At 35.5% G+C, this 19,297-nt stretch overlaps 1 protein-coding gene across 6 annotated transcripts in view; it reads right to left on the bottom strand.

The window, feature by feature from the left end:
• The window catches only part of LOC121324491 (forkhead box protein N3-like), a 71,562-nt gene continuing 52,265 nt past the window's right edge, over nt 1–19,297 (bottom strand). For 4 of the 6 annotated variants that reach the window (XM_041266444.1, XM_041266448.1, XM_041266447.1 and 1 more), the window contains exons 5-7: nt 5,324–5,398; nt 4,278–4,386; nt 1–1,502 (exon numbers count right to left, since the gene is read on the bottom strand). In XM_041266444.1, coding sequence (XP_041122378.1) covers nt 956–1,502; nt 4,278–4,386; nt 5,324–5,398 — 731 coding nt within the window. In that variant the 3' untranslated portion in view covers nt 1–955. The remainder of the gene's footprint in view (nt 1,503–4,277; nt 4,387–5,323; nt 5,399–19,297) is intronic. The other 2 variants (XM_041266449.1, XM_041266450.1) reach the window with 2 other exon arrangements.

Consider the following 19,297-nt stretch of genomic DNA (forward strand, 5'->3'; position numbering starts at 1 on the left):
GCCAGTATAATACTAATGGCAGGGCTTGTAGCTTCTGTCAATCCCATATTACTCTTACTGATCCCCACTAATGTATCACTATTCTCTTATAAATCACTAGATTACAATTTTGTCCTCACTTTTTTTTTCTTTTTCTTTACATAGGCAGTTTAGAAGACATGTTATATTTCTGCACACTGCTCTGAAACCTCAGGCTTATGGCTTTTAAGTAATGTTATATATATTTATAGAAGACCGAATTCTATGGATGAAAACAATACCAATCACCTGTATCCAATTCTTTCTTTCCATTTCGATAACTTTCTGATGTGACACAGTTTTATTGGCCATTCAAGCAGTCTTTACAACAACAGCCACAGTGACAACACAGTAGTAAATTAAGTGCAGTTGTCATTGTTGGCTAACCAAGAACTTAAAAAAAATAATTTGGAACTACTGTTTCTTGACCATATGCCACAAATAAAGACACTGGGCGTAGTGCTGCTTATTTTTGCATGCATTTCATAATAGAAATATCCACAACACGACAAATCATGTATCACTGTCTCCTTCCAACACGTACACATTGATACAGCTAAACGTCCAGATAACTGTGCAAAAACTTTACTTTGCTGAATTACAGGGATTGCGATTACTTTTGTTTCTTACTTGAATCAAAATCGTAAATTTAGATTTTGTTTTGTGTCCCACATAGAATGATTTGTTTCCCACGAATATGGCCAATTCATTTTTCATTTTCAGGTCGTAAAAAGTTGGGGTCTAAATTATCTGAGCATCAGTAAAAGTTTTGCTATGGCTTTAAGCTCCTTTAAACAAACAAACAAAAAAAAACAAAACAAGGCTCTAAAAATATAGGAAAACAAAGTGATTGTTGATATTGCCACAAATCATTAGAATTCACCTGATGTCCTGAAAAAAAAAAATAGTAAATTCCATTAAAACTGATGTTTCAGTCCTAATTTTTCATAGACTCTTTTTGCTCTTTTTGCCCCTTTGCCGTCCTGTTGGTGATATTATTTAAACAGGCGCGAATCCCTGCCAGATGAAGGAGGGAGCCGGCTGCTTCTTTCATCTCCTCGTCATCACTCTCGGGTGGTTTCTCTGTGCGCCTCTTTTTTAAAGGCAGAGTATCACTGGAAACCTTTTGTTTCGCTTTTGTCAAATGTTGCCTTTTCTTGTGCTGCGCCAAATAGCCGCTGTCAGCAAGAGAATCCTTGGTCTCCTTTTTAATAATTTTTTTGTCCTCTTCCTCAGTTTCGCTGTGGCTTTCATTGCTTTGGAAACTACCCTCGCTCACTTCGCTGCCATCGCGGCTGCCCTTCGCAGCGAAGTCGTAATGGTCGTCTGTAGATGAGGTTGAGTTGCTGGTGGGAGAGGTGCTTCTGTGATTGGAAGAATTGGCGCTGCTGTAGTTATGATCTTCTTTAGGGTCGCTGCTTACGACAGGGGAACCACAGGACGGCTCACTGTCGCTTCGCATCCGGCAGTTAGCAAGTACATTCCTTTAGGAAGAAAAAGAACAAAAACAATCCATTCAAAAATCAACAGCGTTTTCACATTCATATAAACGTATGCCATTTTTTTTAGAAATCTACATTTCTTACGTACTTAAAATCAACCAACACCACTGTACTTGCTTAACTGTGGAATAAGCAAAATGTAACAGGTCTATTGCCGAAGACTTTACTCTCACTGGAATGGAACACTGTAGAGCTAGAAATAGCTATTATAAATAATGCATTATTTTGAATGTTTTAATGAAAAATACATTTTATGCCGCACTGACAGGTGCAGTCTAGAACTGTATACTGAAAATATGACATCAACAAGAGTCATAAAATTCCAAAACAGGTTTTGCTAATCAATATCACCTTTATTAAGATGCAAAGTTAAGTTTATTTTTTGTAAATGTGTAATTTACTGCTATGCTAGGGTTAAAACGATATAAATTACTGAAAGCCTTTCCCAGTCTGTCTAATTTCTGCATGTATGACTCAAACTATACCCAAGGCACAGCATGCAAAGACAATCTGATTTAATTATCAATGTCTAAATGCAGTGTCATTCACTTCTGGATGAACAAGGCACATGTACTTTGAGTTGCATTACCACTACAGGGGCTGTCATTAGAGGATGCTAAATGCTTAGCAGGAGAAGCCAATTGGCTGGAACTAGTTATAAATTATAGCAAACCTCATGAAAATCCAATATGTTGGAGCACTGAGTCTGAACAAAATGGAAGATCTTGTGTTACACTATACAGAGAAATTTAGAAAAAATTTAGATGAAATTTAGAATTCATTCAAAACTGTTTTAATAAAAACTAAATTTAGACAAAATGAAAGATTCACATGAGTTTGAACGTGCATTAGTACAGCATACTCAGCTGTTATCATTAAGGTTATTATTTCTTGACTCACATTTGTTCACATAGAAGCATTCAGTAGCTGTACCACACTGCACTGGGGCAGAAACTGAATAATACACAAAAGCTGGGTATTTCTAAAGTCCCTTGGGCTATGTTTGCAAGTTTGAACAGCATGGTTATATACATGCAATAACTAGCCTTGAGTGTAGGAGCAGATAACAGTCTGAGACTAAGACAAGGATGTCAAACTAGCAAGGGAGACTGCTGTGACCAAGCACACTACAAAAGTGCCCTGTATTAACAGCTAGTATATGACATGCTAGTTTTAGTTATTTCCTTGTTTTAAGTTTCTAGTTTTTAGTAAAAAAAAAATTAAAAAGACAGTCACAGTAAATGTTGCTACTGTACACATGTTTTGTTTTTGTTTACTCAGATGTATTATTTAGTCTCTTATTGGTCTTTTGAGCATTAAAATAATGGTATAACCCCTTAGTATTCAAACACAAATGCGTCTGACAACGTTCATCTTTATGAAGAACAGTAAATTGAAGTTTCTGATGGTGGAAATCAGAAAGTTTGTGTACGTTATGGCTTTAAAAGCATTGAAGACCTTGAAAAACCTTTTAATTAAACAGAACTGTAAAGTGTAATAAACTATACTGTGTGCTTGTGAACAGAAACTTTTACTATAATACTGGTGTTGTTAGTGTTCTCACGGACGTCTAGCCAAATAAATATAAATGAAATGTAAAATGGTAACTCAGTGCAGCAGCATTACATGTACAATAACAGAAACACTATGTTATGCCTCTCATTTAGTAGCGACAGCTGTCTGTTATATGGGTATGCATGTTTGCTTCCAAGTCCCGGAACAAACTTCTTAAAAAATGAAAACGTTTGTAATTCTGTAGGTTACAGGAAGTGCAGTCATGGCTTCCAATTCTTTGATGTATTCATTATAAACAACATGGCATTAACTTAAAACTAAGTCCTTTTCTATGATGCATATGAACAGGCATTACATACATGCTTCGTCTTTCTGCACTGATTTCTGGTTGTTATCAACCCATAAGCAACAATTGCTAGAAGCATCATCGAAACCGCCTCAGAGCTTGTTTCTGTTTACTCTGTGGTGGGGGTAATGCATCAGAGGTCATTTTTGCTGTTCCCTCCCAGTCTTCCAATGTTCTGAAACTGAGAATCTATTGCACTGCAAGAGCAGAAGGATGCAAAACTGTTTCAAGTTCAAGCTACAGAAAAAAAAGCAATACAATGCATCGGAGTAATGGAAAACTTGCACAAAATGATAGTAAATTTTTATTTTGTTAAACTTTCGGACCTATAACTATTCCCTTTGAGTCCCACTTCCGTTCCCAGTTTGAATTCAATCAGTTAAATCAATGCCAGCCATCTCTTTTCTTATGAGAATGTGAATTTGCAATTACAGGTGATGGTGATTCCCACCCCTACATGTTGCCAGTTTACACACTACAAAGCCACTTCCAGTAACAACTGGATTGAGAATAACTTGGTACAATTTAGGTGTGCAGCTGATGGAAAACCATGGGTATCAACCCACCAATACAGGCAAGCTAGCATCTCATGAGAGCGTCCAGATTTATATGTTGGATTTCTTTTGTTTCCTACGACATACTACTGTGTTTACTACCTGCTCATTGTGTGTATATAAGACCTCAGCACCAAGTTAATGTCTATCCTTGTAACTTAATTTAAGATTCTGTATTGTAAAACACACAGTATAACCTCAATGATCACGCTAACATTAGTTGAAAGAAAACCATTTGTACTTCCACAGTTTAAATTCAGTACTACACACAGCAAGGCACTACAGCAGATGCAAATCTCAGTATACATAACTGAGTCTTTATACTTAAGTCTTTACACTTACCTTACTGCAGCTGCCCTGCTTCCTATAGGATTGATTGGCAGTGGTCTGATGCCCGCAAATATCCCTCGGCTCAGAATACGAGCTCCATTCTGGATTACTCCCTGAGGGACTGACGAAACAACATGGATACCCAGGGTGAGTGGCATAAATACCTGAATTATAGAATTAAGATTCTTTAAATCCAAAACCATATTTTTGCCGAAAACCAGTACACACACACAGTTATAAATGTTGATCTTCAATGGAAATAAATAAATGAATAAAACAAAAACTGTTCCCAATAGTGTTCTCAACAAATTACAACAATGGCCTAGCAGCTATGTGGAATCTGGTCCACTTGATTTGGAATGACCCATGTGTAAAATCTGTACACTCAAATAGCACATATTTGGCCCTCACATGTAGACCAAGCACATAACCAAGGTGCCCTTGATTCACTTCAAAGCTGCAACTGAGGTACACACACCCCTTTTATTTGTCATCCTTACTTTTTGATTAAATAAATAAATAAATAATTAGAGACACACATACTGTTGCATGACACAAGCAATGCAACTACAACTTCATTATAAACCAGTAACCAACCATGGTAAAAGTTTCAGTTTCACTTTCAGGGTATCTCAGAAAATATTCAAACCTTCTTTTCATTTCCAAATGATCAAGGTACCTTTGGATACTCTGTTACATTGCCTATTTAGTATCCAGTTCAAGTGGCAATAAGAAAACCTAATAAAAATACAAAGCCTTTTACGCTACTAAGGACGGTTACCAAGTTATTTTTGCTGGGCCCTTTTGAAAGCTTTTGTAAAATATTGTTAATTATATTAGTGTTGAATAAAATAACTGTGAAGCAGCAATTCACAACATTTTATATTTCAATTCAGATCGCTGTGGAACGATACTAATTGAAAAATGTTAACCCGAGAATTAAGACCTGTATTCTTTTTTCCACATATTGGGAGTTTTGGGGTCTTTCTCGACTTAAAATGTGTGGGGCTACTCTGTAACTACAGGATCTTCCTCCAAGCTCCAGACTGATAACTTACTATGATACTCACAAGTAGCTGATAGGTCTGGAGTATTCAAAAGCATCATGGCAGTGGCAGCATCAATGTCAGGATCTAAGAAATGCAAAGGAAAATTCCACTTAAATCCTTTTTTTTTTTTTTTTTTTTTTTAATCTCCTGGATTCTGGATTTTCTTTTTGTTGATAATCGTTTTTCTTGACATTTCCTCAGATTTAATTGGGCCAGTGTGGGGGGGGCGGGTGGGCGGGATTTTAAAATGGTTTAATCCGGCTTGTACATAATAATTTTATTAGTAAATGTACATTGTGACAACACTTGTGTTATTTTAATTGAATTGTGTAATTATTTTCTAATGGCTACAGTTAGTGGCAATAATGATTTTAAAAATAGTTTATCATTAGCAACATTGTCTTTCTGCATGCCTATGATACCTATTTTTGTATTTAGTATAATATTCAATTCAAATTCAAAGACAAATTATATATATATATATATATATATATATATATATATATATATATATATATATATATATATATATATATATAAATATGGAATTGTTTGATACATTATGTATAATTGAATTAATTTCTACTAGATAATTACAAGCTAGTAAACACCAACAGAATGCAGGCACACAATATGACATGTGCATTGCTATCCTTTTGTTAATGAGGGCATACAACATAGAAACGCCACTGACAATGCAGGCTAAACTGCAAACAAAAGAAAAAAAACTCAGTCTTCCACGGATTAGACGACACATTGTGCCAACACCTGTTATTGTACCCCATTCAAGACACTTTATTGACTTAATATAACAGTGTTCCATAGGATGCCAACTAATCTAAAACAGATGGTAGGTTACAAAAAGGAAAATATTATCCATTTGCACTTATATTCACTTTTGCCCATTAGGCAGCAGCATCGTTGCCACGGAAACCCTCAGCTTCCATGGTGACTGTACACAAGTCAGTGACAGCCGCTAAATGAGCTGAAAAGAACATCTGTCCTGGCAGAGTGTCCCAGCTACCCCAAGGGCAAAACTCTGTAAAGGTGAACTGACGCTGCATGACAGAGGAAGCCGCCTATGCCATGACCGAGCAGATTAAATGTACAATCTGAACTGACAGAGAGACGCACATTTTGGTAGATTATCGTTGCTGGGCTGGTAAACTGAATGACTAATGATGTGCTTCTTTTCTTGTCAGTATTTGAAATGAATCTGAAATTAATCAATTTAATGCAAATTACAAATGGAACCTTCTTTGTTATGCTTTCGGCACTTCTCTGACGAATACTCTGCCAATACTGACATTAAGCTGCTAAAGGAAATGCACAAAATATTTATGTCACACTTACTGGAACACTAATGAGCACCTTTACAGCTACAAATATAATGCTGCATAACTAAATTAAATATCAGTCTCGGTGCTTTACAAAAGACTACTGTTCTTGCATATGTGGTCTAATGCATTTAGGTGGGTTGCATGTTGGTGTGTACAATTTTATGGGTCTCTGCCATGAAGACAGGAATAGAAAACAAAATCATCATGTTTTTGACAGAATTTTATATATATATATATATATATATATATATATATATATATATATATATATATATATATATATATATAATTCATCTATATCATGCAGTGAAATTCATATATCTTCCCATATGAAAAACATTACTTTCAAGTAACTACTGAATTGGGGATCGACCCATCTTGTCAAAGAAAAGAAAATAACTGCAACTTGGTCTAGTTATTGTGCATAAAAAATATAGTATTTCAGTTGTGGGGTTTTAAATTCCATGGTTTGAGCAGCCCTCACCACAAGCAGTAACAAATACAAGATTGTACACGTATTTCCATTCTATGTATGACGGCCATCAAAAGAGAAAACTTGCATTTGCTCAAACAACAATCTGACTTGATACAATTTATTTATTTATTTATTTTTAAACTTCAGGTCTGTCTGTGATTGTAATGTTTTCTGTGCATCAAACACTAAAAGAACACTCTGCTCTCAGGAGAGCAAGCTACAGACTCCTGACAAGAGACACCTTAAGAGACAAAAACCAAAACCCATCTCCCACTAGACAGCTCGCTGATCTTCATTTTGTGTTTGTTGCAGCCTGCCTCCAATCTGTACACATGCTGGCCAAAGGCCTTGGATTGCCTATGGGAGGACTCTTGAACAATCTCTACAGGGAGTAATGTTCTAAGCAGCTTGGGATGGGCTACTTTTCTAGTCCTCTGAAGCAAATTAATAGATCAGGGTAGATGGCCCTAGCAACAGTCTTTACAACAGGACTCTGCTCAGGACCAGCTTTTAATACTTAACTTTTCACTCTCTCTGGACTAATCTCTTCCCCTCTAATGAGGGTTAAAAAAATAACAGACTGAAGACAAAGATTTGTATTGGTCTGCCAAGGAAACATATCAATTATGTGCGTTATAACAGCTAAGGATTTTACAGACTTACTGTACAAGGGCATATCGTCAAGGCTTGTATTTATTTTTTTGAACTTCACACTAATTTGTGTTGTATAGTCTTGTTACAGCCTGTTTGATTGCTGAAAATAAAGGTTTTCAAAAAATAGAAACCTAACTATAAAAGTTTAAAATCAAAACCCACAGGTTTTAGAATTAGTAATTTACAACAGACTATAACAGCTTGAGATTTCATTACTTCAATGGGACGTAATCTGGAACATGCTCCTGGTGAATATTTTGCTTCAAAGATGTGGCCTATACAATCAATTTAAATACTTTTTTTTTTTTTTTTTTAGTTTAGAATGTAACAAAATTCATTAAAAAAAATTACAGTAGCAGTATTATTCACTATGAAACTGAATTAAATATAAACTTTTAATCACACAAACACACTTTTTATGAACACTATGTGGAGATCATACAAGACTAAGGAAGCAGATGTATTGCTTACAGGGGAAATGTATTCTTTTTCAGACTGAAACATGATGCCTTGCCTTGTGTGTGTCCTCTATCATAATCAATTGTGCTCATCTGTTCTCCACCTCCAGGAGTAATAGTATGCACTTAACAGTTAACTACAGTAACCTCTCAGTATAAGATGTAATATAGGACAAGCAACCAAGTCAGCAGTAAGTTTGTGACCATAGGGGGTATGAAATACAACAGCACTCTGCTGTATTAATGGGAGCCCTGTTCTGTAAGCAATCGCATAGTTTTTTTGAACAAAATCAGTATGTAATATTACATTTTTAAAGTTCTTTCCGGGAAAGTCAATAACATAGCATAAGCATTATGAAAACAAATGTGTAAATCACTGAAGAAATATTTTACTTGAAGAAGAACATCACCAATATAATTATCATACATCTTTCACAGTTAATGAAACAAAAAATGACCAGATTAGAATAATTCTCTGTGCTATTAAAGGATAATAAAATACTTTTTTTTTTTAATCTTACAATTTTTGCAACACCAAGGCTACTGTTGTGTATTGCAAAAACAAAATAAATGTCTTGCTCAGTTAGTAACAGGTCAGAAGGATATCTTTAACAAGAACTGCAAGGAACACCTATTCCCGAACATACTAACACTTCATTAGAAATATCTGTAATTTAACTATTGCAGTATTTTAGGTGTATAACATAACTGCAGGGAAGGTACTTATAGGAACATGGATGAATATACAAATCAAACTTTTACAGTCTCATGTTCCAGATAGATAACACGCTAACAACAGAACTACACCAAGCTTCAATTGTATTTAACGCATAAGCCTTCAAACCGGGCATTAAAGTTCATAATGGAAATGCTGCTAGAAAAGGATGAAGTAGTAGTGGGTTGAATACAGAAATATCTATCTTTGGAACATCTCTGGTACTTTCCGAGTGATCTTGGCCATTGTATTCACATCATAAAACACAAACCTTCAGGATGCGCAATTTTTACATTCAAGTCTATAACACGGGTGGTTGACTTTACTGAGTGAAGAGTTGTTTATTTATAATAGCAAAGCAGGAGCAATTATTTACCAAAAGCCATCTTCCAATGGAAGAGAAAATTTGCTTTACCATTTCTAATGTCCACCCCAATTTCTGTTCAATACACCTTTTGTGTAGATGAAGCCATAAAGCATTTACTTAACTTGTAGTGCTGGCTTTTATCTATACTGTTTGTTACACTGTGAAGACATGGTATTACTTCTCTATAGGCTCGGCTGGCATGTTCTATTCAAACTTGACTTCAGGCTCAAATCTTGAAATTTCTGTTAACATTTCTAATATTTCAATAACACCATTTTACAAAAAGAATAAAGTAGGTCACCTTTCGGGTATTTCTTTTTTTTTCCTTTCCGTGCATGGTAGTGTGCACATTGCTACTGGTACAGTAGAATCACAGTATGGAATTAACAACTATTCAAGATTATTGGAGTGTTGCAGTAACTGTAAAGTACATTATGCTTTTTTCAGGTGATGCTGCTTTCAGACAGGCTGCAATAAAATCATGCCACAGTACTATCAAAAGCCACAAGTCTTAACATACTAGGCACTTTGTTATTTCACCCCTTTTAAAACGATTACTGTTTCATTGGGCCAAATATTTTGCTTCAGTACATAAACGTGTATCTGCTGTTTATGAAAGGAGAAGAAAGTTGTTATAGTTACAAAACTAAACTGATTAAACAGTTTTTGTTGTGTTTTTAAATCTCTATATCTTGTTTTGCTACAGCCAGCAAGCTTTATCTTTATTTTCTATATTTACCCCCAAAAAAGCTTCTTACAAATTCAATTAAAAGCCATTTAAGTTGTTGACTAGTTTGACAGTGAAAGAAGCTCAAATGAATGGCACACACACAGAGTACAAGTTGGAAGTTGGTTTAAAGTAATTACATCTTAATTTAGTTTACTTTGAGTATACTACTATAATCCTTAGATGCATTTCTTCAGTATTGCTCCAGGTAGTGTAAATAGAGCATAAAGACGTGTATCCCTACATGTGTGGTGTTCAAAAGCAACCTTATTTTCCATAACAGAATGGCCTCCTAGAGAAAACTATGTCATAAAACTAGCCAGCCGAGCAGAGTTTCACCCGTTTCAACGGAAAACACTGCTGCAGTTGCAATTTTTTTTTGCTTTTTATATATGCGCATGCATTGCTTATCATGAACAGTAAATCAAAAACACTGGATTTAAGAGGGCCTGCATTTGATTAGTTAAAAATAAATAAATCAAGGTGTTCACTTTATTTGTCTTGACCCTCTGGTGAATCAGGGACCGGTTTTGTGACAGTTAGTTTAATGAATACAAGAGTGGAATTCTCCTGGTCCCACACTATTTTTAAGCAAGTCCATATGTTTGCATTTGCTTTAATTGAATTGGGGTGGAGGGGGTTCAGTGTACCAGCATTCCTCATTGTGGAGAACAAGCAAGTTTCTCAAAGCACCTCTTACTTTTAATACAGTTTCCACTGCACAGTACAATTATTCTGAATGTGTGTGAAGAGAAAATAAAATGACTTGTGCCTTGAAGAGGGTTGAGAAGAAAGATTAACTTCTACAGAAATGAATACTGAATTGACAACCTCTAGATTACAAGTGTATTTGGTGTGAAGGCTGCATTTCATTTCAGTTTTGAGAAGTGCATCTCCCTACCTAATCTCAATATACAACTTTATAAAAAATGTAAAATAACTCGTATTCAGCGTTTCAAAAGGGAACGTTGCTTGTTTGCTTGGTTAATGCAAGCAGGGACTGTTCATCTCTTTAGTCAGTCAATTTTGAATTTTATCACATGCAAAAAAAGGATGCAAGGTTGGCAAATTCCTACCACTTAATACTTCTGGCACCTTCTGTTCTACAAATATATCCCCTGCATTTAGCTTAATGTTATTACCTGAAGTACTATAATGCATATATAATATTACTATATGATGAATACCAACATTGGATAGAATTAAAGCCAGCCCAGCCAACCGATATCAATATCTTATATACGAGAACCTTAATTTAGTGCTCTGTAATATTTACATACAGACATCTTATAGACACCATTGCAATGGGATTACTTTACTACAGTGATCAATTCAGAGCTGCTGTCAGAACGTGTAAATGTCTCACTGGGGACGTGCTTTGCAGATGAAGAAACACAGAAAGTAAAAGCATCCACTGGATAGAACACAATACAAAAATGCTTTACTAGGAGTAATCAATATTTAACAATTTTTCATAAAAAATAAACCTGTGAAACCTCAGAATTCATAGACAAAAATTATATCCACCCCCTTCAATTTGAGAGGTTTTCTGTGAACTGCTGATACCCCTGCAGTCAGAGAGATCTAAACAGTGCATTGGCTCACTGATTGCTGCAGCTGTTAAACTGATAACAAATGACGTACCTGTGCAACCTGACGTTACTTTTCACCTGGGGCCATCACCTCTAAAACTGATAGATATCTATGATCCACTCACATGCAAAGGAATTACATTCCACTTGTTTATGGTGTGCCCCCAAAAAGGCATTATACAGAAAAGGAGGTTACAGAAAAATAAAAATAAATTTTAAATACACGTTTGTGTTAATAAGAGGGATAAATTATATACAGTATGCCGCTCCAGTGCATATTCCAAGACTGCTTTGTTAACGTGTACTGATTTTAACTGACATGTATAAAAATAAACAGTGAATGCCTAAATGTATACTACATTTTGAGGCTTTGTGTACAGTAATATAAACATTCAAGCTTAACGTAAAATGAAGCCCACAGTTCTAACTATTTCATTTAAGAAACAGTATTTTTCCCCTTCACTAGAAGACCTGAGTTGTGCGTACAATCATAACTTTATACTCCACCATAAACACAGCCTGCTTGTATTTTGTTCACGCAAAAGTCCAGACTGTGCCAGTATTTAGAAATGATAACGAGGCTGGCCAGTCTCTCTGAGTGAACATGGGAACTCTTGAGAGGGTGTCTCTTAATACTTTGAGCTCTATTTACACTGTTACCATGGGAACAGCAAAACTGAATCAACTGCATAGCTTTCAACAGGACTTGAACTGGGAGAACTGCCTGGAGTTTGCTGTTTGATTTTTCTACAGAAGGGTTTTTGTTGTTTAAAGGAGGTTAATTAAAGGTAAACAGTGGCCTGTTATCGTATTTGCTAAAATTACAACTCTAAGAAATAGAAGTGCAAATTACCATGGTCTTTTTTTTTTTTCTTGGGAATTATACAAAAATATGCATGTTGTCAGAATGAGTTTTAACTCAATAATTCTGTGCTTCTGATGTCAGACATAAAATATGTGGTACCAATGGTAAATTGTGGTAGAATATTTCCATGTCTTTCTAGCCACTTTGCAGCTTGCCTATGAAAGGTACTGTACAGCAATAAGGTTTTCTTAGTCTAAAACAGCATTCAGTGTTTTGCTCCATAATAATTAAGTTTCCAGACTAGCCTAGCCAGTCATTTAAGAAACCCAATGAAAAGCAACTGGGTATATTCTAGCAGACTACATTTTTATAATAATAATATAATAATAATAATAATAATATTAATAATAAGGTAGGTGGTGGTGTTTTTTTGTTTTTTTACCTTTGGTTCCCAGATGTAGTTTAGTTTAAGCAATCAGGCAAAACCAAAGAAAACAGCAGTAATAAACCAGCTAATGGTCAATTACCATTTATATAATGATGTGGATAGGGATTAAGCTGTTCAGAACAACACTTTAATTGCAAAAGTTGGTACTATGCTCAAAGCTTCAAAAAATAAATCTGACATGACAAAATCTAGTATCCCAGATTCTACTATAGCCCGTTGATAAATTGGCTTCATTAAACTCAACTAGCCATTATATCAAATGCAAATTCAGAATCGTGCCAAGGGATACTATGATTTAGGCTATAAATATTTAAAGCAAAAGTCAAACATGCAAAATATAGTGGGCCTATACTTTAAACCTGTTACTTCTTCATTTGTTTTCATGGCTGTGCCTTGACTTAGAGTCCAAGAAAACTACTCCACTCGCTGTCTTCTAGCATCACTATGCCACGTACAGTACAATATACAGCAGTGAATGAGCTAAATCAGACTCACTTTGAATAAACTAACCAGACTCACTTTGAAAATCTGAAACAATGGGTAAGGAGAAGTTTTAAAATGGCAAGTAGAGTACACCAATTATGATATAGAGTCATGAAAATACTGTTCATGGTTACATTTAAAAAAAAAAAAAAAAAAAACAACTTGCTTGGAAATGTAAATCAGGTTCTCTCCACAATGCTTTATTGGTTAGCATTGATATGCAGAGCTGATTGCCCTCTGTTTGAAAAGATGAACAATGTCATCCCAGACGCAGTACTGTTCTCTGCCTCCAGAGTGAAGGTCCTTATTATGCACTGTGCTAACCTACATTCACAAACAATAGAGGAGATGAGGTCTTTTGTTTTGAGATTCAAAACGTAATGAACACTGCACAATAACAGGGGAAAAAAAGCTTCCTGTACCAAGATTAATTGATCTTTCCTTTTCTATGAACACTTAGGGGCAAGCAAATTAGACATCATTATTGTCCCTTACATTTAAGTAAAATCAGTTTGGTTAAATGTTAAACAAAAACAGAAAAAGGTTTTTGTTTCAAACATAATGAGTGTACTATTTGGCTTGTGGTGGCAGAGACGCAAGCAAAGGGTGTATTTGGAATCAATAACACTTGTTTACAAAGGGTGCTGCAGTCACATAGACGGGATTAGCCTACAAGCTGTACTGTAGACACTGTCTTAACTCTGGTCACTGGGATAAGACACATTCTTTACAGTAACTCCTACATTCAGTTCACTTGAGACATGATTATATCTCTAAATAGCATCACCATTGTGCAATACATACAGTAAATTGTTTAACAGGTCTTTAACAAGCCTTACAGACTTCTTTATTGTTCTTCTCATTCCCCTCTGAAGGCATCTTGACTGCAGTTTCCTTCCGCAGTTCAGCCAGGCTTTCTGTTTCCATAGCAACCACTCACATTTCACATACCTCAAAGTAGTATATCATACATCACCAGGGTAAAACAGGAAATACCATTCTGTGCTTAATGCTGCCTTTCAGAAAAAAAGCTACATACACTTACTGGTGTGTTTACGGTCAGTAATGGTAACCAGATGTATGCTTATAAAAGTAATTTCTATACAGTCTATACACTTGTATTACATTAACTTAGAAGGATAGCTGTGTTAGGATAGCACACTACAACGCATAACTCTTACTTCAAGAGCTATTTTAAGAAGCAGCTGGAGAATAGAAAAGAACACGAGAGGTAAACTGAGATTATTTGATTAAATCCACCAAACTAGTTGAAAGTAAATGAAAACATGTTTTTTGCATAAAGCAGTTCACACAATTACATACAACAGTGCTTTGATAGAACTGCTGATGGCAAATATGAGAACAATAAACCAATTGTACTAGAACAGTCTTGAAATATCACATTACACCATTTGCAACAACAAAAACTAAATTCTATTATGGAAGGTTTGACTACTGCGATGAGTGACACACTTGAAAGCTGAAATCACAACCAAGCCCTCCCCTTTGGGTTTGCTCTGTAAAGTATGTTTTACAGTTAAGGATGAGTAAAACATGTTTAAATAAAAGGATATGACAGAACCCACATACAGTGTGTTTAATTACAACAGGCATTGGCGAGATTATAATAATCCTGTATCATCATTTTATGGTTGCAATCCAAAATGTCAGTATGCTCAATTTTAACCCAATATTAATTACTAATATGGATGCATTCAACTGAAGTACAGTATAAAAAAAACAGTTTACTGCTTCAAATGCTTCGTTAATAAGGGGATGAGTGACCCATTGGTTTTGAACGTGTAGGCCTATATCGTCAGCAAAAAACAAAAAGACCTAATTTTAAAGTCAGAAGTTGTATCTAACCATTAAAATGCCAACCTTGGAATGCAAGATATTTAACTGGCACCCAGTGACTCTAGTTGGCCGTACAAGGCACCCATGGGTTTAGAAAAAATGTTTTCTAAAAACACTGATCAACCGGGACTGCCGACATCTGCAACCAGAACAGTATCCCTCTGTGTGCTGAGGGGGATGACAAATAAAAACTCCTCTTATTTTATCCCACTATGCAAAGCAATCCCAAGTAGCTTTCTCTATTCACTTACTGATGGAAATCTCTTTGTATAATCAGCTATTAGAGTCACATATTGTTCACATCATGTTTTACATTTTGCTTTAATGATATTTATGAATCCACACTTACACTAGGATGCATCTTTTTTCTATGAACACTGCAATTAAACACTTTACAGTAATGCCTTCCATGTCTGACTTCAGAACGCGTTTTATTACTATAAAGAAATAAAACATTAAAATTTTGACCAAAATTAAAAAGCCTCAAAATAAAAAAATGCAGTACACCTTTTCATATAACAACTTCTGTTATACTGTTAAAAATGTGAAATTTAATTAAAATATACAGTATGTTTTTCAGATTAAATGATGTCACAGCTTTATAATGCTCCATTAAAACAATGAAGTTTAAATATACAAAGCAGACCCGCCAAAAATATCAGGAATTACAGAAATTTAATATTTAAAAATACATTTCTGAAAACTGCATCCATATATTATATATTGTGCTGAACTAATGAAATATGACATGTCAAACTTCAAAACACGGCTGTGCCTACAGCACTTGTAAGGTATAAACCACAACGGGCCGTGTGGTTCCCATGATATATACCACGCCTGGGGCTGTGATGTGTAACTACCCCAGAAGTGATATATATCATCGGAACCGCACGGTCCGAAGTGGTTTATTCCACTTATAACATGGCTACCTGTGATTTGTGGGAAGAAAAATAATTAAAACACATTTAAAGTAAGACAAAACCAGATACTTTTATCATGTATACAATATAGTCTCTAATTTATTTTAATTGAATTCATTGTTCGCTTATTAAAAATAAATTGCACATGTTCGATTACTGTGAATTTCTCAATTGAAAGTGCCATTTCACTAGAAACTAGAGGACTGAGAACAAGCTGTGATGATGAACATAAGAACATAAGAACATAAGAAAGTTTACAAACGAGAGGAGGCCATTCGGCCCATCTTGCTCGTTTGGTTGTTAGTAGCTTATTGATCCCAAAATCTCATCAAGCAGCTTCTTGAAGGATCCCAGGGTGTCAGCTTCAACAACATTACTGGGGAGTTGATTCCAGACCCTCACAATTCTCTGTGTAAAAAAGTGTCTCCTATTTTCTGTTCTGAATGCCCCTTTTTCTAAACTCCATTTGCGACCCCTGGTCCTTGTTTCTTTTTTCAGGCTGAAAAAGTCCCTTGCGTCGACACTGTCAATACCTTTTAGAATTTTGAATGCTTGAATTAGGTCGCCACGTAGTCTTCTTTGTTCAAGACTGAACAGATTCAATTCTTTTAGCCTGTCTGCATATGACATGCCTTTTAAGCCCGGAATAATTCTGGTCGCTCTTCTTTGCACTCTTTCTAGAGCAGCAATATCTTTTTTATAGCGAGGTGACCAGAACTGCACACAATATTCAAGATGAGGTCTTACTAGTGCATTGTACAGTTTTAACATTACTTCCCTTGATTTAAATTCAACACTTTTCACAATGTATCCGAGTATCTTGTTAGCCTTTTTTATAGCTTCCCCACATTGCCTAGATGAAGACATTTCTGAGTCAACAAAAACTCCTAGGTCTTTTTCATAGATTCCTTCTCCAATTTCAATATCTCCCATATGATATTTATAATGTACATTTTTATTTCCTGCGTGCAGTACCTTACACTTTTCTCTATTAAATGTCATTTGCCATGTATCTGCCCAGTTCTGAATCTTGTCTAGATCATTTTGAATGACCTTTGCTGCTGCAACAGTGTTTGCCACTCCTCCTACTTTTGTGTCGTCTGCAAATTTAACAAGTTTGCTTACTATACCAGAATCTAAATCATTAATGTAGATTAGGAATAGCAGAGGACCTAATACTGATCCCTGTGGTACACCGCTGGTTACCACACTCCATTCTGAGGTTTTTCCTCTAATCAGTACTTTCTGTTTTCTACATGTTAACCACTCCCTAATCCATGTACATGTGTTTCCTTGAATCCCAACTGCGTTCAGTTTGAGAATTAATCTTTTGTGCGGGACTTTGTCAAAAGCTTTCTGGAAATCTAAATAAACCATGTCATATGCTTTGCAATTATCCATTATCGATGTTGCATCCTCAAAAAAATCAAGCAAGTTAGTTAGGCACGATCTCCCTTTCCTAAAACCATGTTGACTGTCTCCCAGTACCCTGTTACCATATAGGTAATTTTCCATTTTGGATCTTATTATAGTTTCCATAAGTTTGCATATAATAGAAGTCAGGCTTACTGGTCTGTAGTTACCTGGTTCAGTTTTGTTTCCCTTTTTGTGGATCGGTATTACGTTTGCAATTTTCCAGTCTGTCGGTACCACCCCTGTGTCAAGAGACTGCTGCATGATCTTGGTTAGCGGTTTGTAAATTACTTCTTTCATTTCTTTGAGTACTACTGGGAGGATCTCATCCGGCCCAGGGGATTTGTTTATTTTAAGAGCTCCTAGTCCCTTTAACACTTCTGCCTCAGTTATGCTAAAGTTATTTAAAACTGGATAGGAACTGGATGACATGTGGGGCATGTTGTCACTATCTTCCTTTGTAAAAACTTGTGAAAAGTAATCATTTAACATATTTGCTATTTTTTTTTCTTCCTCTATGATTTTGCCATTTGTATCTCTTAAACATTTAATCTCCTCTTTGAATGTTCTCTTGCTGTTGTAATATTGGAAAAACATTTTGGAATTGGTTTTAGCTCCCTTAGCAATGTTCATTTCTATTTCTCTCTTGGCCTTTCTAACTTCCTTTTTGACTTGCATTTGCAGTTCTGTGTACTCTTTCTGTGATGGGCGGAGTTTCAAATGACACTAAGGAAGTAATGAGAGCAGATGAGATGGAATCTGAAGCCGGATCTTGAAGCAAGTTTGTAAACTCGTTATATGTGAGGCACGAACCAGACTTTACGCACCAATCCGACCGCGGTGACAGGGGACAGTACTACAGTTTCCTGCAGACACTTAAAATCCAGGTCGGTAATTCGGGGGGTCGTGTCTGGCCTTGTCGTTACCTGCTTTTCTAAGAGTTTTCTTGACTGACAGGAATACATTATTACTGGTTTTAAATTCACTGTCAGCAGAGATGTAAAACGGCAACTGTTAAAATATGTATTTAGTCCAGCTCAGCGTTATAAAACTGGAGACTGAATCCCCCGTGAACTACTTGAAATGGTATAAAATTCCCTTAATGATGTTGAGATTTTTTGGACTTATTTCCATAAAATTAATGTCCATATTTTAAGTACATTAACCAGCCCATGCTGTAGTTTTTTTTTTTTTTTTTTTTTTTTTGTATGTGTTTTTATCAAATCTTTGTTGTTTTCTTAATATTTCATTTAGCTGTTCCTCATCTACTGTTATGTGTCTACTCTTGCTGTTGGAGGGTGGACTGCTGTCTTCACTCAGAAAGTTGGTGTTGTACCAGTTATGTGGAGCTTCACCCCCAAATATATTAAAGTAAACAGGTGAAATGGCACTCATTTTTGGCTGTGGTTTTGTAATTAATAACAAGTAAAATGGCAGTTTGTCATGGTGCATAGTGATTTATTCAGTGTGAAGCGGCTCATTAGTATGCAAGCCATGCATATACGCTATATATATATATATATATATATATATATATATATATATATATATATATATATATATATATATATATATATATGCACGGTCATGTGATGCTGTTTAACCAATCAGAGGTGGTTATTTTTCCAGGGCGTTATAAATGAAAATATTCTAATATGGAGGTCAATTACATGCAGGCCATTTGATAATGGCATCAACTACATTTTTAATTTTTTTTTTTTTTTTTTAG

This window comes from Polyodon spathula, chromosome 12 (assembly GCF_017654505.1).
Source record: "Polyodon spathula isolate WHYD16114869_AA chromosome 12, ASM1765450v1, whole genome shotgun sequence".
In the NCBI taxonomy this organism is placed as follows: domain Eukaryota; kingdom Metazoa; phylum Chordata; class Actinopteri; order Acipenseriformes; family Polyodontidae; genus Polyodon; species Polyodon spathula.